The sequence below is a fragment of the Heterodontus francisci genome, chromosome 10, assembly GCF_036365525.1.
Source record: "Heterodontus francisci isolate sHetFra1 chromosome 10, sHetFra1.hap1, whole genome shotgun sequence".
NCBI lineage: Eukaryota > Metazoa > Chordata > Chondrichthyes > Heterodontiformes > Heterodontidae > Heterodontus > Heterodontus francisci.
The window spans coordinates 48,917,414-48,944,154 of NC_090380.1; the positions used below are offsets into that span (position 1 = coordinate 48,917,414).

The 26,741-nt window shown below is 43.1% G+C and overlaps 1 protein-coding gene across 1 annotated transcript in view; it reads right to left on the reverse strand.

The window, feature by feature from the left end:
* LOC137374118 (centrosomal protein of 63 kDa-like) overlaps nucleotides 1-26,317 on the reverse strand; it is a 116,472-nt gene extending 90,155 nt beyond the window's left edge. The window contains exons 1-2 of the mRNA XM_068039882.1: nucleotides 26,032-26,317; nucleotides 1,815-1,994 (exon numbers count right to left, since the gene is read on the reverse strand). Coding sequence (XP_067895983.1) covers nucleotides 1,815-1,994; nucleotides 26,032-26,049 — 198 coding nt within the window. The 5' untranslated portion in view covers nucleotides 26,050-26,317. The remainder of the gene's footprint in view (nucleotides 1-1,814; nucleotides 1,995-26,031) is intronic.
* Between the last annotated feature and the right edge of the window lie 424 nt (nucleotides 26,318-26,741).

Here is a 26,741-nt window from a genome sequence, read left to right on the forward strand (position 1 = left end):
GTGTTTGGAAGGACAAAGCAGCCAATCCTTGACATTCAACCCACAATGGACTTTTGATCACCAGATGTTGAAGGTGGGGGAGCTTGCATTCCAGGTTGACTGCTAAGATGACCGAATACACAAAACCATGTTACATGACTAACCTGCTGGGCAACCTAAGTTTTTTGAATTTGTACAAACAGTTTGGGCAAAAAGCTGTTTGCTCCTGGACTGAGAAGATCTCTCACCTGTCTGCTCCCATCTCTTTCCCACAAGCCTCTGAATCCACTGAAGACACATGAACCCCAAGAAAGAAAAGTCTCCTACAGTGAACAAGGTTTAAGAAGAATACTGGGCCCCAACGAAAAGCAAGATCTACCGACAATCAAGGACTCTACAGTGAGCTCAAAGAACCGTAACAACAACTCTTCAGATATTGCCTCAAACCTTTCCACTTTATTTTTCTTCTGCTCTTCTCTGTCTATTTGCATGTGTGTATCACGTATGCATGCTAGCATGGGTCGCGGCATGTATCCGTAGGCGCTCATCAAATTAGAGTTTAAGTTTCATAAATTTCAACTTTTCTTTAAACCTAAGAAAGCCTGTTTGTGCTGGTTTCTTTGCCTTATAATTGGAAAGTGGTGAACAAGGAGGAGCTGAAAACATGGTGTGTTTAAGATTAAACCCTGTTACAGTAAGACCAGGTGAAGGCTGAAAGGGAATCCTAGACCTCTTTCTCACCTGGTCGTAACAATGGGCAGAGTGAGCGTGGTGCATGCTCCACTCAATTGCATCTCAAAATTTCACTTGGTATCCTGTGTATGTCACAGGACCTAATTTGCACACTAATGGCTGGATTATGTCGTGTTGGCAGGGCTCCCGGCACCAGACTGAAAAGGTGAGGGGAACCCCGCCTCGGCCTTTTGGAGACTTTCCCCAGTGCGATCTAATGGTGCTCAGGCACCTAAGTGCCCAGCGCCAGGATCCCTGACTCTTTAAAGATGGGGATCCCACCTCCAAGAGCTGCCAGCCAATAAGAGGTCCGGCAGCTCAGCAGTATCAGCAACACCACTGTAAGCAGTGGCCGCTGCTGGTACTGGAAGAAACCTAGGACCCAGGCCCAGCACTGGAGCCCAGACCCAAGGTAAGTGAAACGGGGGTCACCAGGGTCAGACTGCCAGGTCCCAGCGAGGGGCTTGTGGGGGAGGGAGCAAGGTGGGTGTTTAGTTCAGGGGGAGGGGAGTTAATGTAGGAGGAATGTTGCCCGGCACAGGCCTTCCATGGGCCACAGATTGCCCATGGAGCAGGGCCCCCCCTAGGTTGCAGAGAGGTCTTCTTGCTTTACTTGCAAGCACCCCTTTGGCCGACCTCCCTACATGGTAGTGCCCCACCCGCCACCCCACCCACTGCTGGTTAAATGCCAGCAGCAGCATAAAGAGGCCCTTAAGTGGCTGGTAATAGGCGACTTATGGGCTTCAATTAGCCTCTGGGCAGGAAGGCTGTCATTGGTCTATTCTGCCCGACTAAATTCCGGTGCGATGGGAAGGTGACAGGCCCTCCCCCCACCACCCCCCCCCCCCAACCTCCTGTCGCAATTCTATGGGACCCCTTGCCTCCGAACCCATTTCTGAGGGGCCCATTAAATTCAGCCCTCAGAGTGACTTCCTGTTTGAAACAGGTGAGTTCAGTGGCTGTCCACCTAAAGGCTCCAGCTGGAAGGTTAGCATAAACCAGGCAGTAAGAGATCCAACGACAACTACCTCCGCATTTACATCAAATCACCATGGTTAAAAATATATTTGTTTTTCCTGTATCCCTGATAACTGAAAATGTACCTCCTTCTGAAGTCCTTTATTTGTTGATATTACTAAGCAATGTTCCTCCAGTAGTTGCTTGTTGATGTGCTGAAGTTTCTTCAGTTCTTTGTTGAGCTGATTGAGAGCCTCATCTTTTTCAGCAAGGAGGGCTCTCAGTAGAGTCACATGGCTGTCTTGGGTTATACCCAATTCTACAGCCTGAAATGAAAGAAAATGTATTCAATTTCTGGGAAAATAAGTCTTTAACATTTTTTTTTGACAATTATGTACATGTATCTGAACACGGTAGGATCCCAGATTTCTTCAATTCAATATGCTCATGGTTTGTATTAATATTTTAGAGGTCACTTTTAGTATTGGGGAATTAAATGTGTAGCTGTAAGAATTTAAAAGGTTACAAAAACCTCTCCATGAGTGTTTACGGAGACAGAGTTAAAGAGGTGAGAGTCATAAAACAGCAGGTGAGCTCGTTTAGTTAGCTTTTGGAAAGCTGTTGGCTTCAGATAGGCTGTTGGTCACAGAGAAATCTGTTGACTTTGAAAGCAGCTGGGCTCAGGAGCAAAGAGGCCAACAGGAACCAGGGGTGTTTCTGTTTTGAGGTAGGCCCTTTTCAAGCTGGGAAGTTCAGATTCAGGAGGTGTTGGAAGAGAATTGGAGGAATTGCCTAGCCAAAGCTAGAGCGTGAATCATCAGGAGATTGCATAACTCAGAAGAAACTGAGAAGCTAAGGAATCGAAGTGGATTCCTACGAGCTGTAATACACTTTGGATTGGTCCCAGGAGAAGTGAACGAACTGCCAAGATCCTGTAATGTATAGGGGAACTCTTGGGGTGAAATTAACAGTCAAACAGCAGTGCTCTGTTGAGAATTAGAGTTTAAAGTTTACGTCTTCATGTTCTGTTAAGATTTTATGTTTAAAGTATGTGTTTCCAAATTGTAGTGTTAAGTTAGTAGTGTTTTGCTTTTTTTAACCCTTGTACAATAAAGTTTTTTGCTTAAAATGTGAAACCTTGTGGCATAATTTCAGTAATAACTGCAAAATCGTCTTCCTCTTTTTAAATGTTAACGGTCCCTAACTGGATCATAACAATGTCTTCAACCTTTGGAAGCACTCCCATTTCTGAATTGGAAGATTGTGGATTCAAGCCCCACTGTAAGTTTGAGCACATAAGCCAGGCTGATACTTCAGTGAGCTAATGAGGAAGGATCTCTTACTTCACATCTACATGCTGCCCCTCAGTGACATCATCTGAAAGCACAGTGTTAGTTTTCACATTTTAAAAAATTTGGTACATGGGATGTGGGCATTGCTGGCAAGGCCAGCATTTGATGCCCATCCCCAATTGCCCTTCAGAAGGTGGTGGTGAGCTGCCGTCTTGAACCACTGGAGTCTATGTGGTGCGGATACACCTACAGTGCTGTTAGGAAGGATGTTCCAGGATTTTGATCCAGCAACAATGAAGAACAGCAATATATTTCCAAATCAGGATGGTGTGTGACTTGGAAGGGTACTTGCAAATAGTGGCGTTCCATGCATCTGCTGCCCTTGTCCTTCTAGGTGAAAGAAGTCGCAGATTTGGAAGATACTGTCGAATGAGGCATGGTGAGTTGCTGCAGTGCATCTTGTAGATGGTACACACTGCTGCCACTGTGCATTGGTGGTAGAGGGAGTGAATGTTTGTGGATTGGGGTGCAAATCAAGTGGGCTGCTTTGTCCTGAGTGTTTTTGGAGCTGCACTCGTTCAGGTAAGTGGAGAGTATTCCATTACACTCCTGACATACCTTGTAGATGGTGGACAGGCTTTGGAGAGTCAGGAGGTGGGTTACTTCCTATAGAATTCCCAGGGTTTGACCTGCTGTTATCGCCACAGTATTTATGTGGCTGCTCCAGCTCAGTTTCTGGTCAATGGTAACCCTCAGGATGTTGATAATGAGGGATTCAGCAGTGGTAATGCTGTTGAATCTCAAGGAGAGATGGTTAGATTCTCTTGTTGAAGATGGTCATTGTCTGGCACCCGTGTGGCGCAAATGTTACTTGCCACTTATCAGCCCAAGTCTGAATGTCTTGCTGCTTTTGAACATGGACTTCTTCAGAATCTGAGGAGTTGCGAATGGTACTGAACATGGTACAATTATCTGTGACCATCCCACTTCTGACCTTATGATGGAGAGAAAGTCATTGATGAAGCAGCTGAAGATGGTTGGGCCTAGGATACCAGCCTGAACAACTCCTGCAATGATGTCCTGGGGCTGAGATGATTGGCCTCCAATAACCACAACTATCTTCCTTTGCGCTAAGTATGACTCCGACTAGTGGAGAGTTTTCCCCGATTCCCATTGACTTCAATTCGGCTTCGGCTTCTTGATGCTACACTTGGTCAAATGCTGCCTTGATATCAAGGGCAATCACTCTCACCTCACCTCGAGTTCCGCTCTTTTATCCATGTATGGACCAGGGCTATGATGAGGTCAGGAGCCAAGTGGCTCCAGCGGAACCCAAACCGAGCATCAGTGAGCAGGTTGTTGCTGTTTAAATGGTGCTTGATAGCACTGTCGACAGCACCTTCCATCACTTTGCTGATGATTGAGAGTAGCCTGATGGAGTGGTCATTGGCCAGATTGGATTTGTCCTGCCTTTTGTGGACAGGACATACCTGGACAATGCTCCACATTGTCTGGTAGATGCCAGTGTTGTAGCTGTACTTGAACAGCTTGGCTAGGGGTGCGACAAGTTCTGCAGCACAAGTCTTCAGTACTACAGCCAGGATGTTGTCAGGACCCATAGCCTTTGCAGTATCCAATACCTTCAGCCATTTCTTGATATCACATGGAGTGAATCAAATTGAATGAAAACTGGCATCTGTGATGCTGGGGACCTCAGGAGGGGGCCGAGGTGGATCATCCACTCAGCACGTCTGGCTGAAGATGGATGCAAATGCTTCAGCCTTGTCTTTTGCACTGATGTGTTGGGCACCCCCATCATTGAGGATGGGGATATTTGTGGAGCCTCCTCCTACAGTTAGTTTAATTGTCCACCAGCATTCATGACTGGATGTGGCAGGACTGCAGAGCTTCGATCTGATACATTGGTTGTGGGATCGCTTAGCCCTCTATTGCATGCTGCTTCAGCTGTTTGGCACGCAAGTAGTCCACTGTTTGCAGACGACACCCAGCTCTATCTCACCACCACCTTTCTCGACTCCTCCACTGTTGGTAAACTACCAGACTGCTTATCCAACATCCAGTACTGGATGAGTAGAAATTTCCTCCAACTAAGTATTGGGAAGACCCAAGACATCATTTTCAGTTCCTGCTCGAAACTGTTACCAAGCTACTGATTCCATCCCTCTTATTTGCAACAGTCTGAGATTAAGCCAATCTGTTCGCAACCTTGGTGTCATATTTGACCCTGAGATGAGCTTCTGACCACATATTCATGCCATTGCTAAGACCACCTATTTCCACCTCTGTAACATTGCCCAACTTCACCCTGTCTCAGCTCATCCACTATTGAAACCCTCATTCATGCCTCCCTTACCTCTAAACATAACTATTCCAATGCACTCCAGGCTGGTCTCCCACATTCTACCCTCCATAAGTTTGAGGTCATCCAAAACACTATTGCCCACACCAAGTCCCATTCGCATATCCATCCCTCTGCTTGCTGACCTACATTGTCTCCCAGTCAAGCAACATCTTGTTTTTAAAATTCTCATCCTTGTTTTCAGACCCCTCCAAGACCTTACCCTCCCTATCTCTAATCTCCTCCGGTCCTACAACCCTCTAATTCTGGTCTCTTGAGCATCTCCGATTGTAATCGCTCCACCATTAGTGGCTGCGTCTTCAATTTAAGAAGGGTGGCAAGGATAATCCAGGAAATTATAGGCCAGTGAGCCTTACGTCAGTGGTAGGGAAACTATTAAAGAGGATTATTCGGGACAGGATTTACTCCCATTTGGAAACAAACAAACTTATTAGCGAGAGACAGCATGGTTTTGTGAAGGGGAGGTCGTGTCTTACTAATTTGATTGAGTTTTTTGAGGAAGTGAGGAAAAAGATTGATGAAGGAAGGGCAGTGGATGTTATCTATATGGACTTTAGTAAAGCCTTTGACATGGTCCCGCATGGCAGACTGGTATAAAAGGTAAAGTCACACGGGATCAGAGGTGAGCTGGCAAGATGGATACAGAACTGGCTCGGTCATAGAAGACAGAGGGTATCAGTGGATGGGTGTTTTTCTGAATGGAGGGATGTGACTAGTGGTGTTCCGCAGGGATCAGTGCTGGGACCTTTGCTCTTTGTAGTATATATAAATGATTTGGAGGAAAATGTAGCTGGTCTGATTAGTAAGTTTGCGGACGACACAAAGGTTGGTGGAGTTGCGGATAATGATGAGGATTGTCAGAGGATACAGCAGGATATAGATCGGTTGGAGCCTTGGGCAGAGAAATGGCAGATGGAGTTTAATCCGGACAAATGTGAGGTAATGCATTTTGGACAGTCTAATGCAGGTGGGAGGTATACAGTAAATGGCAGAATCCTTAGGAGTATTGGCAGGCAGAGAGATCTGGGCGTACAGGTCCACAGGTCACTGAAAGTGGCAACGCAGGTGGATAAGGTAGTCAAGAAGGCATACGGCATGCTTGCCTTCATCGGTCGGGGCATAGAGTATAAAAATTGGCAAGTCATGTTGCAGCTGTACAGAACCTTAGTTAGGCCACACTTAGAATATTGAGTGCAATTCTGGTCGCCACACTACCAGAAGGACGTGGAGGCTTTGGAGAGGGTACAGAGGAGGTTTACCAGGATGTTGCCTGGTCTGGAGGGCATTAGCTATGAGGAGAGGTTGGAAAAACTCGGATTGTTTTCACTGGAACGACGGAGGTGGAGGGGCGACATGAGAGAGGTTTACAAAGTTATGAGCGGTATGGACAGAGTGGATAGTCAGAAGCTTTTTCCCAGGGTGGAACAGTCAGTAACTAGGGGACATAGGTTTAAGGTGCGAGGGGCAAGGTTTAGAGGGGATGTGCGAGGCATGTCTTTTACACAGAGGGTGGTGAGTGCCTGGAACTTGCTGCCAGGGGAGGTGGTGGAAGCAGATACGATAGCGACGTTTAAGAGACATCTTGACAAATATATGAATAGGAAGGGAAAAGAGAGATATGGGCCCCGGAAGTGCAGAAGGTGTTAGTTTAGGCAGGCATCAAGATCGGCGCAGGCTTGGAGGGCCGAATGGCCTGTTCCTGTGCTGTACTGTTCTTTGTTCTTTGAATGATTCCAGGGATGAGGGACTTCAGTTATGTGGATAGATTGGAGAAGCTGGGGTTGTCCTCCTTAGAGAAGAGAAGGTTGAGAGGAGATTTGATAGAAGTGTTCAAAATCAGGTCGAGACAGAGTAGATAGAGAGAAACTGTTCCCAATAGCGGAAGGGTCAAGAACCAGAGGACACCAATTTCGGGTGATTGGCAAAAGAACCAACGACAACGTGAGGAAAAACCTTTTTACATAGCAAGTGGTTAGGATCTGGAATGCACTGCCTGAGAGTGTGGTGGAGGCAGATACAAATCAGGGCTTTCAAACAAGAATTGGATTAGCACCTGAAGAGAAAAAAATTGCAGGGTTACGGAGAAAGGGCAGGGGATGAGCACTAGCTGAGTTGCTGTTGCAGAGATCAGGCATTGACACACCGGGCCAAATGTGCTGTAACTATTCTATGATTCTATGATTCCAAATGCAAAATCTCCAATGGCACAATTTGAATAAGAGCAGGGGAGTTCCCCCAGAATCCTGGCCAACATTTATTGCTCATCCAACACCACCAACGAGATTAACTGGTCAATTGTTAATTGTGGGTCCTGGCTGTGCACAATTTGGCTATTACATTTTCCTACATAATAGTAGTGACTGCAGTGGGGTGGGGCAGGGGTGGAGGTAAGGAATCAGCCAAGTTTCTTGCTTCTACCCCTGCTGAAAAACATTTTGTACATGGATGTCAAATGGAGACTGGATGAAGTGTTGCTGTGCTGGATCAATTAAAGAGACATCTTCCAAGATTTGCTCAGTTGTGAAAAGCAACTGTGTGAAATTCAAACAGATGCACTGTTAAATTTTGCTTAGAACGAGAGACTGCTATTTTCCATATCAGCTAAAAATCTGAGAATCCCATGTCGTGCATAGCTTGAAAATGGTATCCATATTAAAATATTCAAACTGAGATTACAAGATTTAATTAGTAGATCACCTGTAGCTGGTAATCACAACTGCACAACTACTTCTCTCCAAGTTTTAATTTACTTTACATTTTTAATATTTGCCAAGACTGCAGTTGGCAATTTATTTGTCCACATGGGACATAAATTTCAGATCAATTCAATACAAACCTGCAGCTACAGTGCATGAGATGTCTAGTTTAGTACAATATCTGATAAACCAGTCTTAACACACAAGCATTCTGCAGGGATATGAAATTGGACAGCACAGTCTGCTGTCCATGAATTATGAATCTTTGTTAATCTTGGGTAGGGGATGAGTGAATCAAGCAGTAAAAAAAAGGCAGATGATGTTGCAAGTATGTTATCTTGACACTGTGATTAACCGTTCGTTATAGATAAAACAAAACCCTGCAAACACTGGAAATGCTATCATTGAATATTCTCTTTGTTAACTGATCAGGAATTTCTCTCTCATTTTCCTTCTGTCCCTCCTCTACATGGGAGTGTCACTCTATTTTTAGCTCACATACTCTAAACAATATAGATCAAAATATAAAGTTTTAGTAATTTATTCATTTAGTACTTTTAGTGGATGTGAAGGGCCTATTTACCTTAGCAGAGAGGTCAGTGACTAGGGGGCATAGATTTAAAGTGGTTGGTAGAAAATTAGAGGGGAGATGAGAAAAATATTTTTCACGCAGAGGGTGGAGGGGGTCTGAAACTCACTGCCTGAAAGGGTAGTGGAGGCAGAAACCCTCAACTCATTTAAAAGGAGTCTGGATATGCATCTCAAGTGCCGTAACCTGCAGGGCTACGGCCCAAATGCTAGAAGGTGGGATTAGGCTGGGTGGCTCGTTTTTCAGCCAGTGCAGACATGATGGGCCAAGTGGCCTCTTTCTGTGCTGTAAACTTTCTACTTTCTAGTAGCTTTTTATATATACAAAATCTGTGACACATTATTCTATCTGATGCAATGACTTCCTTCCACTTGCTGGCAATTACACATAACCTAAGGTGCCTTTGAAAATTAACACACAGGTTTTAAACTCTCCTTAATTGATCAGAAGTAAGGAGATCATTGCAGTTCTAACTGTTGCAATATGTCCCTTTATTTAGTAATAACTATAACAGCATCAACACTATGCAAAACCTTTCATATTTTCAGACCTGCCGCTATCTTACACGAATGATTATATTTGGCATTTTCTCCACAGAAAGCCAATTCTGCACAGACAACCAAATAGAACAAACAAACTTGAATTTATACAACACATTTCACATCCTTTGGTCACTCAAAAGCATTTGTCCCACAAACACCAAATTATATAAATGACCAAATACTCTGTTTTGGAGACATTGGTAGAGAGACAAATGTTGGCCAGAACTCCTTGTTCTTCTTCATTTTCATCTGCACAAGCAGACAGACTTTGCTTTGAAATCTAATCCAAAGGATGGTACCCCTGGCAAAGCAGTGCTCTCTCAGTACTGCACCAAAGCATTGGTCGAGATTATATGCTCAAGTCCAGAAGCAGGCTTGAACTCTCAGTTTTGCCATTCAAAAGTATGAGTGGTACTACTGAGCCAAGCTGACTCAGTGCTATCGGCCTTTTTTGCATAAGGGCAGTGGCTGGCAACTTATTAGATAAGCATTTCATCTATGTTTCTATACATGATGCAAATATTATCTGAATCACAATGAAAAAGGCATTTTTTATAAAAGTACATTTAAATTTAGCATAGGTCTGCAAAGCGAAAGATAAACACATTGTAAATATTCACTCTGTAGTAGGCAATTTGTGATGAGCAATAAGTCAGCAAAAAGCCAATGTTCCAGCATAGTTAATGATTGGTATAGATTTAGAATTATTGCTTTTGTCTCTGCTCCGTGCCCTATTCATATAACTTAGGATCACATAAACATTTAGAAAAAGAATAGATGTAGCAATTTTAATGTGTATCTGAACTTTTCGTTTGTCTTGCTCCTTTAAAAGGTTTACCAGTTAATGTATATTTTCCCTTATTCTACTGTCAAAACATTTTTCATTTTCACATTTCTCGACATTAAATTTCTTCTGATATCTATCTGACCAATTTACTAATCTATATCCTCTTAAAGACCATTTAAAAATAATGAGAGAAGTAATCTCCTGGAGGACGTTATTGTTTACTGTTTACATACCTACCGTCCAACAATGCATTAACCACTACCCTCCAATCTCTGTCCTTTAGCCAACTTAATAACCATGTTGCCACATTCCCTTTAATAAAATGTGTGCTGATTCCCTTTAATAAAATGTGTGCTGATTTTAACAAGGTGCTTGCTTTATGGTGATAATACATTTCTGATATTTTTGACTGGTTTTCTGTGGAAACGATGTGGGTAACAAGGTCAATTAAAATGTGATTTTAAATTAAAGCTTAATTTAAACAGATTGAATTCACAGAGCTAGTAGGCATGTATTAAATTTCAGGTGGAGTATCTGAAACCAGTTTTCTGGAGACAAAGAAAGATCATTTGACATTCTTGTGACACTGCAGTCAGACTTTTAAAAAGGGGCACAGAAAGCAAAAATTAGTCTGGCGTTTGGAAAGAAAACATTGCCCAGGCATTGAAGCAGCAAAAGGCTGTGAAGAGAGGAGGTTCCACCACAGAACTATAAGGCAGAAGGCAGAGTCATAGAGTCTTAGAGAGATACAGCACTGAAACAGGCCCTTCGACCCACCGAGTCTGTGCCGACCAACAACCACCCATTTATATTAATCCTACATTAATCCCATATTCCCTACCACATCCCCACCATTCTCCTACCACCTACCTACACTAGGGGTAATTTACAATGGCCAATTTACCTATCAACCTGCAAGTCTTTGGCTGTGGGAGGAAACCGGAGCACCCGGCAGAAACACACACGGTCACAGGGAGAACTTGCAAACTCCGCACAAGCAGTACCCAGAACTGAACCCGGTCGCTGGAGCTGTGAGAATTTATTTTGTTTAAGTTAAGGATATAACCCAGTGAAGTAGAACAATGCCACTGGTTTCTTATTTTGTACAATTTTGTGAATATCAGTAGTACTGATTGAACTAAGTGACTCTGATCATATTGATTGTCCTGTACATTTCATTATGAAATAAAGCAGCTTATGATTTGAGAAAAGCGCTACCTCATCTAGTGTTAATTCAGTCTGCTTTCAGAGAAGTCGAAATAACACACATGCAAAAGGTCCCAAATTGCACCAGGATGCTATTGATACAACCCTGGGTTATGCTAATCTACAAGTAATTATAGTGCGAAGTAAGATGCTCAGACCAGCTAAGGAAGCAACTGATGCCAATGGATCCTCTAAGTTATGTATAGCAGATCTGAATTTGTAACAGATACTTTGTCAAACAGCTTTTAAAAATCCATATTCACAACATCTACTGTATTTCCTTTACCAATGAGTTCGTTAGTTATAGAGTCATAGAATCATTACAGCAAAGAAGGAGGTCATTTGGCCTATCAAGTCCATGCCAGCTCTCTGTAGAGCAATCCAGTGAGTCCCATTCCTCCCTCTCTATCCCCATCACCCTGCAAGTTTATTTCCCTCAAGTGCCCATCCAATTTCCTTTTGAAATTGTTGATCATCTCCCCTTCCACCACCATTGTAGGCAATGAGTTCCATGTCATTACCACATGCTGCCTAAATATGTTCTTCCTCACATCCCCCCTGTATCTCTTACTCAAAGACTTAAATCTGTATTCCCTAGTCCTTGTTATCATCAGCTAATGGGAACAGCTTTTCTTTGCCTACCCTTTCTAAACTTTCATAATCTTAAATACCTCGATCAAATCTCCCCTCAATCTCCTTTGCTCCAAGGAGAACAACCCCAGCTTTTCTAACCGAACCTTATAGCTAAAATCCCTCATCCCTGGAACCATTCTGGTAAATCTCCTCTGCACTCTCTCAAGGACCCTCACATTCTTCCTAAGGTGTAGTGACCAGAACTGGTTGCAATTCTCTACTTGGGGCCTAATCAGTGCTTTATAAAGGCTCAGCATAACTTTCCTGCTTTTGTACTCAATATCTTTATTTATGAAGCCCAAGATCCCATATGCTTTGCGAATTACTCTCTCAATATGTCCTGTAACCTTCAAGGGTCTGTGCATGTGAACCCCAAGGTCCCTTCATCCCTGCATACTCATTTGAACTGTGCCATTAAGTCTATATTGTCTCTTCCTAGCCCATCTGCCCAAATGCATCACCTCACACTTCTCTGTATTAAATTTACCATTACTCAGTGTTTTCAGTCCTTAAGCTAATTTTTTATCCAAGCTGACACTGAGCCTCAATTTGGTTAACCAGCCTTTTATATGCTACATTGTCAAAACCTTTCTTAAAATCCATATAAACAACAACCATCCCTTCATCAACCTTACCTGTTACTTCATCAAAAAATTAAATTAAATTAGTAAAGCATGATCGGCCTTTTACAAATCCATGCTGGTTATCCTTAATTAACTCAAACCTCTCCAAGTGCTATTAATTTTTTCCCTGATTGTTGTTTCTAAAACCTTATTGACCACTGCTGTTAAACCGACTGGTTTGCAGTTACTACGAATGTCCTTACATCCTTTCTTGAATAAGAGTGTCCCATTTATCACTCTCCAATCCAATCCTGACACCTCCCCCATATCTAGGGTAGATTGGAAGATCATGGCAAGACCTTCCACTATCTCCACCCCCACTTCCTTTAGCAACCTGGGATGCAAACCATCCAGACCTGGCTATCTATCCACTCTAAGCATAGCCAGCCTTCCCAGTACATCCTGCCTATCAATTTTCACTGCATTCATTACCTCCACCATCTCTGCTTCTACCGATATTTTGTCAGCATCCTTTTCTTTCATAAACATTGATACAAAGTACTCCTGAGCCTCCAAGGATATATCACCTTCTTTGTTCCTAATCCCGCCTCTTGCTACCTGCTTACTATTTACATGCCAGAAGACATTTTTGGGTTCCCTTTTATGCCAACTGTCATTCTATTCTCATATTCTCTCTTTGCCACTCTTATTTTCCTCTTCACTTCCCCTCTCAACTTATTGTATTTGGCCTGGTTCTTGCTTGAAGAATTCACCTGACATGCATCATACAACCTCTTTTTCTGTTTCATCATATTCTCTACCTCCTCGTCATCTAAGCAGCCCTGGCTTTGGTTCCCCTACCTTTCTCCCTTCAGCCTGTATCTGAAACATCTCTTCCTTAAAGAACACCCATTGTTCAGTTACAGTTTTCCTGTCAGTCTTTGATTCCATTTTACCTTGGCTAGATCCCCCCTTATTCCATTGAAGTTGGCCCTCTTCCGATTTAAAATTTTTACTTTTGATTGTTCTTTGCTCTTCTCCATTACTAATCTAAACCTTATGATACGATGATCACTCTTACCCATGTGTTCCCCCACAGACACTTGTTCCACTTGGCCCACCTCATTTCTCAGCATCAGATCCAGCAAGGCCTTCTTCCCAGTTATACTGAGAACATACTGGTCAAGGAAGTCTCCTGAACACATTTCAGAAATTCCTCTCCCTTTAACATTATCCAATCGATATTTGGGAAACTAAAATCTCCCAATATCACCACTCTATAATTATTGCACATCTCTGTGATTTCCTTGCAGATTTGCTCCACTCTCTCTCACTCTCTCCCTCCACCACTATTTGGAGGCTTATAGAATACCCCCAGTCATGTGATCATCCCCTTTTTGCTTCTCAACTCTAACCAAATGGATTCTGTCCTTGCTCCCTCAGAGACATCCTATCTTTCCAACACTACAATGTCTTCCCTATAATTATTACTGCTATCCCACCTTACTTCTCTCCTTCCCTATCTTTTTTTGAACATTTTGTATCCTAGGACATTAAGCAGTCAGTCCTCATAATTTTTAAGCCACGTTTCCATTATTGCCGCTACTTCAAATTCCCACATGGATATTTGTGCTTGTAGCTCACCAACCTTATTCACCACACAAAGTGCACTTGCGCACATACATTCTAAACTGGTCTTTGTATTCCTCTTAGTCTGCTCCTATCTAATATGGTACTACTTCCTTCTCTAGTACTATCCAACACTCTCACTCCTTTATGCACCTTCTTCTTTTCTACTTCTATATGTGGTGACCATCCCCCTGCCAATTTAGTTTAAACTCTTCCCTAACCATACTAGTGAACATTCCTGCAAGGACATTGGTCCCAGTCCTGTGGAGGTCCAACCCGTCCCTTTTGAATAGGTGCCTCCTGCCCAGAACTGGTCCCAATGTCCCAACAATCTGAAATCCTCCCTCCTGCCACGCATTGAGTCTCCATATCTTCCTATTTCTACTGTCGCTAGCATGCGGAACTGGGAGTAATCCAGAGATTACTACCTTTGAGGTCCTACTTTTTAAACTTCCTCCATTGCTCTTGAAAGTCTGACGATAGGAACTCAATACCATTCTTCAAAGCACTGCATTATATTTTTGCCAGCCTGAAATACAGCCTTGGTTCAAATCAACATTATCTGCGCCAGCTGCAGGCACCTCTTGTGCCTCCGCAGGCAGCTCGCCCATTTTGTACAGTTGAATTTCAGACCACGTGCTTAGCTGGCAGCAGCTCAAGGATAGGTCCCAGTGGAATGGGGAGGGAGCTGGATGGTGAAGTTGCAACGGGGAGAGGCCGATCTACAGTACTGTGGAATTGGGGAAAGCACACCTGCAATTTTAAAAATATGACACAAAAACTCCTCTGTTGTTGACGGCTGCTGCCTGGGCCATTGATTGCTGAAAAACCCTAAGCAGAAAATTCCAGCCTGTACACTTCCCAAACCAATTTCTACACATGTAAGAGGTCTAACACTCATTTTCGGTGTTTGCCATGAACACTTGAAAAATGGTCCAACCAAATATCAAGTCAAATGTTTTTTAGGCATCGTCTGGGTGGAGGAGGTTGATGCCCGAAATTGGCCTTTCAAAGCTTATCTATTCGCAATGTTAGGCTAACTGGTCTATTGTTATCTGGTTTATCCCTTTCTCCCTTCTTGAACAGAGATGTTCCTTATCAACAGTTATCCTATCCTTGTTACCTACAACTCCTCCTTCATCACTAATCAGCCTTTATCTTTTTTTGCTTCCCCTATCTATTGTCCATACTCCACTTGATTTTCTTTTGCACTATTCATCTTAGACTTAATATATGCCTATTTTTAAGTCAGATTTTAATTTCCGTACTCATCCAAGAAAATTCTGTTGCACCTCATTTAATTCTGGTGAAAGTAGATATTCTAATCATGTGCTGTTTGAAAGTTTCATATTGATTTATCCACTGTCTTATCCATCAATTTTTCTTTCCAATTTATCTGGGCTAGTTTCCTTTTATAATCACATTAATATTTGCTGTTTGTCATTTAAGTGTTTCCTCTTCAATTTTTATATCAAACTTAATTATGCTATGGCCAAGCATGTCTGAAAACTTTAAAAGGCTGATGATGCCTCTTGAGAACAGCAACCTCACAGCAATGGCCCTAAGATGCATTACAGCTTTTGCTAGGTTCATCAGAATAAAAGTATTTGTTGAAATCAGACGGTCTGTCATTTCAGAACAAAGGAGACTTTGCTGCGTTATTGCAAAGCGCACAGCTGCTTCTGTACTGACACACTACACACAAAGCAGTCTACCAGGCACACAGTCTGTGCATAAACATTGAATCTTATTCCTTGCTGCACGAGCAATCTGCGTAATTCAAGATGATGACTCACATACAGCAACATGGTACACTTCAATCAGTTACCTTCATGGTTAATTCAATTCAGAAGTCGACTAGAACATCCAGCTTCATCAAAGAAATCAGAGCCTTGACCACAGTGAGTTTGCATGTGTTTCCCTGCATCAGAGCCAGTGCCTCTGCTGTGCTTTTACATTGATGGCAGAAATGTTGTAGGCTACAATTCATCTGTCACTCTAAAGGAGAGGGCTGAGTCACAAGTACCTCAAACAATACCCTACCATTCATCATCCAATCATATTTCTTCTTCTGATTTGCCACTCCCAGCATGCATTTAAATAACAAACAGGAATAATTGACTGGTTTTGTGCTGGCTGCAATGTGCTCCACTCAAAAATTGCTATTCAATTACATCCATTCCCCATCGCTTGGGCTCAACCAGTCAGGTAACACACCAGCTTGAAGCATTCTCGCCGATTAATTTAAAAATCCAAGATTTTCTGAAACAATGCACACAGCAAGAAGGAAGAGCTTGTATTAAGGTCATCCACTATGTGAGGCTCGGGCTTTGAAAAATGCTCCAATCATAAGAAGCAATTTAATCTGATTGATAGTGGATGTAAAATCCTGCCAATGAAGAGCTACAAAGGTTAACTATGGTCCAAGTTCCAAGCTGACAAATTCTCTGTGCAAATGTTTTCATTTGTGTTAATAAAACAGTTTTTTTTTAGGACATTGAGTGCCAATTTTGGTATTTGGGCTAGAAATAGGTCTGCATCATATTTTGGGCAGGGCTGGGGAGTGGTGCCGTGGAGATAGGCAGCATGGACATTTGGTACTGCCTTCTCATTTATCTGATTGTAGCATTGGTGTGAGCAGGGCATGTGCTGCTGGCTGCCTGAGCACTCAACAGGGGGCCAAACAGTGTGTCCTGATAGAGAGAGAGGTTCAGTGTGTGCATGTGGTGGCGCATAGCACTGAGTGTGGATCTCAGGATGCGGCGAGAACTCTCTCTTCAGTCCGTTAACACCCTATCTGTACTAATGCTTTGTCTTTCAACACACCATTAACATATTGTTTGCCTTTGCTCCATGACCTTTTGGTCAGCTATGTGGCCTTGTCCAATCTACACCTTCTCCTTTGTTATCTCTTGCCCCACCCCCGCCTCACTTGCTTATAACCTTTGACATTTCTAATATTTGCTGGTTCCGAAGAAGGGTCACTGACCCGAAATGTTAACTCTGCTTCTCTTTCCACAGATGCTGCCAGACCTGCTGAGTGGTTCCAGCATTTCTTGTTTTTATTTCAGATCTCCAGCATTCGCAGTATTTTGCTTTTATTCTCCTGATAGTACATGGTGCAGCCAGCCTGCTCCTTTTAAGGGCAGCCTGTCCCTCTTAAAGAGATGCTGCACTGAATCTCAGGAGGCTGCTGCTGAATGCTATTGCTGCAATTCTGAAGAAGGAAAACGGAACACTAGGGCAGCGAGAGGGCCCCCAGGTTCACTGTAGTGTCACTTGAGGACTTAGTCATGGAGGTGGACATGATACCATGGATCCGCAGGGGGCCGGGAGGTTAATTAATGATGGTATTAGAGCAATAGAGAGGGATGACCTAAGTTCAGGAGACCAGGAGGTACAAGCAGTTTGGGTAGAGATGAGAAATTATAAAGGCAAGAAGTCACTTGTGGGAGTAGTGTACAGGCTACCTAACATTAACCACACTGTAGGATGGGGTTTAAAGGAAGAAATAATAATAGTTTGTCAGAAAGGTATAGCGATAATTATGGGGGATTTTAACCTACATATTGACTGGAAAAATCAGATGGACAGAGGTAGCCTAGATAAGGAGTACATAAAATGTTTTCAGGATAATTTCTTGGAACAATATGTCCGGAGCCAACCAGAGAGCAGGCTATACTAGACCTGGTATTATGCAACGAGATAGTATTAATTAATAACCTCATAGTTAAGGCGCCCTAGGTAGCAGCGATCATATTATGATTGAATTTTACATTCAGTTTGAGGGAGAGAAGAGTGGGTCCAAGACTAGTATTTTAAACTTAAATAAGGGCAATTCTGAGGGCATGAAAGCAGAGCTAGCTAAAGTGAACTGGCAAATCAGGTTAAGGGATAGGTCAATAGCGATGCAGTGACAGACATTTAAGGGGATATTTCAGAATACATAGAATAGATCCATTTCAAGGAAAAAAAAATTCCAAGGGTGGGACTCGCCATCCGTGGTTAACTAAAACAATTAAAGATAGGATCAAACTTAAAGTAAAAGCAGATTATTGTGCAAAGATAGGAGGCTGGTCAGAAGATTGGACAGAATATAAAAACAGCAGAGAATGACTAAAAGATTAAAAAGGAAGGTAAAATTAGAGTATAAGAGAAAACTAGCTAGAAATATAAAGACAGATAGTAAAAGTTTCTATAGATATTTAAAAAAGAGAAGAGTTAGCAAAGTGAGCGTTGGTCCTATAGAAAGTGACTCTGGAGAATTAATAATGGATAATAAGGAGATGGCAGATGTAATGAACTGAGATTTTGCATCGGTCTTCACTATTGCTGATACAAGTAACATCCCAGTATTAGCTATAAGCCACGATATGGAAGGGAGGGAGGAACTCAAGAAAATTACAATCACCAGGAAAGTGGTAATGAACAAATGTTTGGAGCTGCTGCCTGACAAGTCCCTGGATCCTGATGGACTTCAACCTAGGGTCTTAAAAGAAGTGGCTCGTGAGATAGTTAATGAGTTGGTTTTAATTTTCTAAAATTACCTAGATTCAGGGAAGGTTCCGTTAGATTGGAAAATAGCGACTGTAACTCCTTTATAGCAAAAGGGGAGGGAGACAGAAAGCAGGAAACTACAGGCCAGTTCGCTTAACATCTGTCTTAGGGAAAATATTAGAAGATATTATTAAAGACAGTATAGCAGGGCATTTAGAAAAATTCAAGGTAATCAGGCAGAATCAACATGGTTTTGTGAAAGAGAAATCATGCATAACCAATTCATTGGAGTTCTTTGAGGGAGTTACATGTACATTGGATAAAGGGGAACCAGTGGGTGTATTGTACTTAGATTGCCAGAAGGCATTTGAGAAGATGCCACATCAAAGGTTATTGCAGATAATAAAAGCTCATGGTGTACAGGGTAACATATTGGCATGGATAGAAGATTGGCTAGCTAACAGAAAACAGAGAATAGGCATAAATGGATCATTTTCTGGTTGGCAAAATGTAACGAGTGGTGTGCCACAGGGATCTGTGCTGGGGTCTCAACTTTTCACAATTTATATAAATGACTTAGATGAAGGGACCGAAGGTATGGTTGTTAAATTTGCTGATGACACAAAGATAGGTAGGAAAGTAACTTATGAAGAGGACATAAGGGGGTTACAAAGGGATATAGGTAGGTTAAGTGAGTGGGCAAAGACCTGGCAAATGGAGTGTAATGTGGGAAAGTGTGAAATTGTCCACTTTGATAGGAAAAATAAAAAAGCATATTATCTAAATGGTGAGAGATTGCAGAGCTCTGAGTTGCAGAGGGATCTGGGTGTCCTAGTGCATGAATCGCAAAAGGTTATTATGCAGGTACAGCACGTAATTAGGAAAGCTATTAGAATGTTATCATTTACCGCGAGGGGAATTGAGTACAAAGGTAGGGAGGTTATGCTTCAGCTATAGAGGGCATTGATGAGACCACATCTGGAGCACTATGTACAGTACTGGTCTGCTTATTGAAGGAAGGATGTAAATGGTTGGGGGGCAGTACAGAGAAGGTTTACTAGACTAATACCTGGAATGAGCGGGCTGTCTTATGAGGAAAGATTGGAAGGCTAGGCTTGTATCCTCTGGAATTTAGAAGAGTAAGATGTGACTTGATTGAAACATATAAGATCCTGAGGGGTGTTGACAGGGTGGATGTGGAAAGGATGTTTCCCCTTGTGGGAGAATCTAGAACTAAGGGTCACTGTTTAAAAACAAGGAGTCGCTATTGAAGACAGAGTTGAGGAGAATTTTTTTTCTCTCAGAGGGTTGTGAATCTTTGGCATTCTCTTAGTTTAGTTTAGAGATACAGCACTGAAACAGGCCCTTCGGCCCACCGAGTCTGTGCCGACCATCAACCACCCATTTATACTAATCCTACACTAATCCCATATTCCTACCACATCCCCACCTGTCCCTATATTTCCCAACCACCTACCTACACTAGGGGCAATTGCTAATGGCCAACTTACCTATCAACCTGCAAGTCTTTGGCATGTGGGAGGAAACCGGAGAACCCGGAGGAAACCCACGCAAACACAGGGAGAACTTGCAAACTCCGCACAGGCGGTACCCAGAATTGAACCCGGGTCCCTGGAGCTGTGAAGCTGCGGTGCTAACCACTGCGCCACTGTGCCGCCCTCAAAAGGCGGTGGAAGCAGAGTCTTTGCATATTTTTAAGGCGGGATAGATAGATTCTTGATAAGCAAGGGGGTAGAAGGTTATCAGGAGTAGGTGGAAATGTGGAGTAATCAGTTCAGCCATGAACTTATTGAATGGCAGAGCAGACTTGAAGGGCCGAGTGGCCTACTGCTGCTCCTAATTTGTATGTTTGTATATTTGTATGTTGTGAAGGATGACCCTCATAAGGGAGTGGGAGCAAGTGGCCAGGAAGGTCAACTCCTACAGTCTGGACCCAAGGACCAGACAGCAGTACGACAAGACATCTAATGACCTCACATGGGTGGTCAAGGTCAGTGAATGCATCTTTACATGGCATCTCCTACCCACCACACCAGCATCTCACACCAGTCAATGCAGCACACGTCCATCATTCACCCATCAGTAATCCCTGGCAGGACAGAGGACAGCAACACCACACCACTGATGAAAAGGCCCTGTCACTTGATCTGACACACACAGTCACCAGTTCAGATGCTGGCACTGCGTGTACCTTAGAGGCTAGTATAGAGTCGTGGTGAGTCACCTGGCAGGACTAAGCCCCCACCAAGCCAGGGGAAAAGGATGGTGTGTTTGCCAGCTCACCGGAGGGCGAGGTCACAGACGGGTTCTACTATAGGGAACTCAGTTAAGGACTTCGATGGGCAGCATCCAGGAGAATGCTGATGAACATGCACACCGAGATGCTGGGAGCATTGGCTGACCTGCCAGACAGCTTCTAGTTGCTGTTAAGGAGCATGGAGGAATCTGGCTCCAGCTTGGCAGAGGACATCACGCAGAGCTTGCCCTCGCCGCAGTCTCTGCTCCATCTCCCTGTCACGTTGCAGACCCAGAGGCATTACAACTGCAGCCCCCATTCCTGTTGCAGCCTTTGTGCAGACAGATCACCAAATCCTTTGACGTTCCTGTGAGAATGCAGCAACGCTCCCTACCAAATCTAGGGCTGTAGTAGCAGTTTTATTGAGTGCAAAGCCTCGATATTTGTACAGAGATGGATCACAGGGCATCCAAATTTCCTGCCAGGGAGAAGTGGGACACTTATTAACATTTCTAAATAGGGCTTCTGCAGTCTAGTTAGGCTCCCTGTTTGAAATTAACTCATGCTTCATGGGTTTCTCAAGGGCCAGGAAGCTAAGCAGTGAAACGTAGGCGGGTGCTGCCGGCTGCCCAATGTAAGTGGCTCTTTCAGCACTCCTTGCAGGGTCAGGAAGAACAGGAGTGCTCCCCATTGGCCTGAAGGAAGGCTGTGACCTTCCATAACCCATAGCCCTTCTGATAGCAGGCCTCCCTCTTCTCTTTCCACTCCCGATTGTAGGAAATTGGCCTCAAGACTCCCTGTGCCTGGCCTCCTTTTGCTGGTGCTCCTTCCCTGCTGCCCACTGGCTGGCTGTCGGATGGGAGACTGAGCTACAGGATGTAGATAAAGTCCTGCCATTAATTTCAGTAGGATCACTGCTTCCCTGGCAATGCCGGGTTCTTGGGCTGTTTTCAGGCTCGCCAGCATCATTCCCACCTGGCTGTAAATATTGGGACCACTGGTTCTGCTACACCTGATTGAACAGCAGTATTTTCAAACAGTGAAGGTGTGGGAAATGTTTCTTTCTATCATTTAACAGCAAAAATGGTAGAGATAATCTTTAAAATGGATGGAAAACTGGGAGATAAGCTAAAAATTGCCAGTTTTTATCTTTTCTACAGTGCTCCCAAAAATGGAATAAAATGGGTATTTGATTTGCTGCTGCTTGTTAAGGCATTGTATTGGGTTTTTCACTGTTGAAAATTGAAACGAACAGATAGGAATTAAATCACCTATTGAGCTGGAGTTACTTCAGTGATGGAACAGTTAAACTCTTCAGAGTATCCATTCAACATGGATTTTATGATACTAAATTATTGACTGTGCTGTTAGCAGGAGGAAGCTGACAAGTAGTGAAATGCCACCAACACTATGCACGCACTAACTCACAACCAATAGTTTTAAACAGTCTACTGAGCTGTGTTCACCAGCACTTCAATCTACTGAGTGTCATATAGCTTTTGGCATTGATATGGAGAAGCAGTTTAAACAAATGAATAGTAAACTATTGAACAGTTCCCATGTACTGCTTATCTATATATAATATATATATATACTGTTCTCTCTCAAGGGAAATTGAAAGTATGAAGGTTTGGGTGTTTAAATAAATCATTATAAGTGCAAAGAATAACAGAGCTAACCAGGGAATTAATTAAAACATATAGGGCTGAATCTTGTCGGCAAAATAATGGCATATTACCAAAGCTTGCCATTATTAATGTTCAAATCAGATAGCAAATTTAGGGAATTTGGAGACAGAGGGCTGGATTTTATGGGGCCCCCTGAGGCGGGGTCGGAGGTGGGGAGGCCCATAGAATTGTGACGGGAGGCGGATGGGCAGAGGGCCCGTCACCACCCCATCGCCAGCGCTTTAGTCAGCATCCTATTAACGGCCAATTAAGGGCCTCTTCCCCCGCCAATGGGATTTAACCCTGCAGGCTTGGGCGGGGGTCCCTCCTCCGTGGGCAATCTGTGGAACACAGAAGACTCCTGCCAGGAAAAGCTGCACATCCATAGACCCCATTCCCGCTGCACTACACACCTACCCTTCCAAACCCCCTCACCGGGGTGTTCCAGACTGGCCCCAGCGACCCCCATCTTACTAACCTGAGGTCCAGATCTCCAGCTGTGGGCCTGGGTCTAAGGCCTCTGCAATACCGGCAATGGCCACCGCTCCCAGTGGCTCTGCTAATACTTAGTTAGTTAGTTAGAGATACAGCACTGAAACAGGCCCTTCGGCCCACCGAGTCTGTGCCAACCATCAACCACCCATTTATACTAATCCTACACTAATTCCATATTCCTCCCACATCCCCACCTGTCCCTATATTTCCCTACCACCTACCTATACTAGGGGCAATTTATAATGGCCAATTTACCTACCAACCTGCAAGTCTTTTGGCTTGTGGGAGGAAACCGGAGCACCCGGAGAAAACCCACGCAGACACAGGGAGAACTTGCAAACTCCACACAGGCAGTACCCAGAATTGAACCCGGGTCGCTGGAACTGCTGAGCTGTCAGCCCTGTGATTGGCCAGCAGCTCTTGGAGGCGGTATCCTTGTCTTTAAAGAGATAGGGATCCCAGAGCCAGCCACTTAAGCATCAATGCACGATTGCACCAGGGGGTTGGGGCTGGAAAAGACCAAAGTGGGGCTCCCACCACATTTTTGGCCCAGTACCAGGAGCTCTGCCAGCACCACAAAATTCAGGCCCCCATAGTGAGTTTCTAATTTCCAGAATTTGCTGGTTGATTTATGTTACTCCAACATCTGCTTTGCTTTGCATAAATGACATCTCGCTGTTAGCCTCCTCATATTGTTAAGAACTTGCTGGATTTGGATTGGACTGGTAATTAAGAGCATATGTACCCTTTTAATGATGTGATAATTGTTAATGCAAAGCCAATCAATCTTTCTGGCCCATAAAGGGAACAATTTAAACTGTTCAATCTCATTCCTGCATGTAGTAAATTTTATTTATTTTCTTACTTTTCTTTGTGTCTCTTTTTTCTCTTTTGTTTAATCCAATCTTAATTTCCCTCTCTTTATTTCTCTTTCTGTACCTGATTTGACATTAAATCATCCTCCTTCTCTGCCATTCCTCTGTTTATTTCTAAATCCTTAGATCTCATTGGCCTAGGAGATAGATTGTTGGTTCTGTTATTCCCTCATGTTCCAATTGCCCCATTACCCTCTCTAGCACTTTCAGCAGGTTACGGTGCAAAAAGAAGAGTGAGGAAAAATGTCTAATGGCGTACACCGCAAGATGCCAGGTTAAAGCAAGATTTGGCCCATAATGTTCAATACAAATTATACAAGCAGACCATACATTTGAAACTCCTATTGTACTCTCTTTTGGAGTTCAAAGCTCAAAGGTCAAATACACTCATACAAGCAAATAGTTTTATTTTAATACTGTGGATCTATAATTCTGTCTTTTAAAAGCTGAAAATGAACTTGGCTGTACACATTTGCTGCTGTAATGAAATTCCAAAAGTTTTTCACTCTCTGGAGCTAGTTCCTTGCCCATTACTTCACTAGTTAAGACCAATTGAGAGACGTAAACTGAGTATTATTGCAAGCAAGGCTGGATTTGCCATGTTTTTGATGATAATTTTAACAACATTCTATAGAACTAACCCGCCGAGAGGAAAACTTAAGTGATTACTATTTCTAGAGTCATAGAGTTACACAGCACAGAAACAGGCCCTTCAGCCATCGTGTCAATGCTGGCCATCAAGCACCTAACTATTCTAATCCCATTTTCCAGCACTTGACCCGTAGCCTTGTATGCTGTGGCGTTTTAGGTGCTCATCTAAATACTTTTTAAATGTTGTGAGGGTTCCTGCCTCTACCACCTCTTCAGGCAGTATGTTCCAAATTCCAACCACCCTCTGGGTGAAAAATTGTTTCCTCAAATCACCTCTAAACCTCCTGCCCTTACCTTAAATCTATGCCTCCTGGTCATTGACGCCTCCGCTAAGGGAGAAAGTTTCTTCCTATCTAACCTATCAATGCCCCTCATAATTTTGTATACCTCAATCATGTCCCCCTTCAGCCTTCTCTGCTCTAAGGAAAATAACCCTAGTCTTTTCAGTCTCTCTTCATAGCTGAAATGCTCCAGCCGAGGCAACATCCTGGTGAATCTCCTCTGCACCCTCTCCAGTGCAATCACATCCTTCCTGGAGTGTGGTGCTCAGAACTATACATAGTACTCCAGCTGTGGCCTAACTAGTGTTTTATACAGCTCCATCATAACCTCCCTGCTCATATTCTATGCCTTGGCTGATAAAGGCAAGTATCCCATATGCCTTCCAAACCACCTTATCCACCTGTGCTGCTGCCTTCAGTGATCTATGGGCAAGTACACAAAGATCCCTCTGACCTTCTGTACTTCCTAGGGTCCTACCATCCATTATATATTCCCTTGCCTTGTTAGTCCTTCCAAAATGCATCACCTCACACTTTTCAGGATTAAATTGTACATTGCACATGCAGTTAAAATGGAAATCTGGAAGTATTTCTTTGATTTTTCCTGCTCCTCCACAAGTTTCGCGAGACCAGCACCTTGAAGGAGTAAAGTTGTGGTGCTTACCCACTAGTTACTGATTAAACATAACAGCGAAAGAAAGCTAGGGCTGGTGCATTCAGGTATAAATACATTTTTAATGGAATGATAAATCTTAATTACTACCAAACAACTTCTGTGGCACTGAAAATTTACTTCTACAAGTGTGGAGTCTTATTCCTTTAGATTTTAATTAATTAATTGGAGATTTAAATAAAAAAGTAAGTTAAAATGTACTTTTTCTTTCTGGCTCTTTCTCTTAATCTCATCTTTCTTTACCTCATCTTATTTTGCTTTCTGTACATGATCATACATTGAATTAAATATTCTAATTTATACTTCCTGGTTTAGACTCTGCATATCTCAGTGTTTGAAGTGACACTCTATTACTTTCCTAGCTCATATGCAGCACAGATCCCTCCTGGGGGTACCATATTGTGAAGGATTTCCAGTAATCCTAAATTGTTGTGGAAAAGCCCATGAAAAGTTCCTTCACCACTGACTGCAAAATCCCGGCCATTATTGTTAAAAGGAAACCCCCCCCCCCCCCCAAAATGTTGATGTGAGAATTTCGGTTTCTAAATGTGGAAAGCTCAAACCTGAAAGAAAAGAAAAAATGATAATCGACCATTACCTTTCTTTTTGTAGAATCATTTTAAGGTCTGAATGTATAGGATTTCACTTACCTCAGTATTGTTAGGCATGTTGGTGCTGGTCTGTGGTATACTCTGCCTGGAGGGATTACTGGGATCTACACAATGGCTTATTTGTTCTGATCCCAGAGTTCTGCCTTCCACCAGCGATGAAGTGGACAAGGATGATGCTGAAGAAGATGAGGAGGAGGAGGAGGAGAACCAGGATACTGCACTCTCAATCTGTGTACTAATTAACTGTTTGAGGCCTTCGCTGCAAGATACGGGCTGCAACTGAGACTTTGTTTCATTGCAGCTTTCTGTAAGACAATGATCTGAGTGTGACCTCCTAGGACTGAAGTGACTTGCACAAGAGGTTCTTCCTGTTACTGCATCAAGCAATTTTTCAGGATCCTGTGAAAGAGATGCAAGTTGCTTCTCCAGTGCTGCGGTTTCTGTGGCATCCGAACAAGAGTGATGACCAGCAGTGGCTTTAATGTCAAGCTCATCGCCTATAACATTATCTATTATCTCTGAATCAAGTTGTTGTTGATGTGTCCCTGCTTGTTTTCGGCTACTTTGTTTAACTATATTACGCGTACCTGATGATTGATTTTCTAGTCCTTCAGGATTGCCAGAGCATGAAGTTTTCACTTGCAATGAATGTAAGCAGTGCAGCATAGAAACATTCTCTGCAGAAGCACTCTGCTCCATTTTGAGAGCCTTTAATTTTTCTTCCTCATTACTGATGCAACATTGAGAAC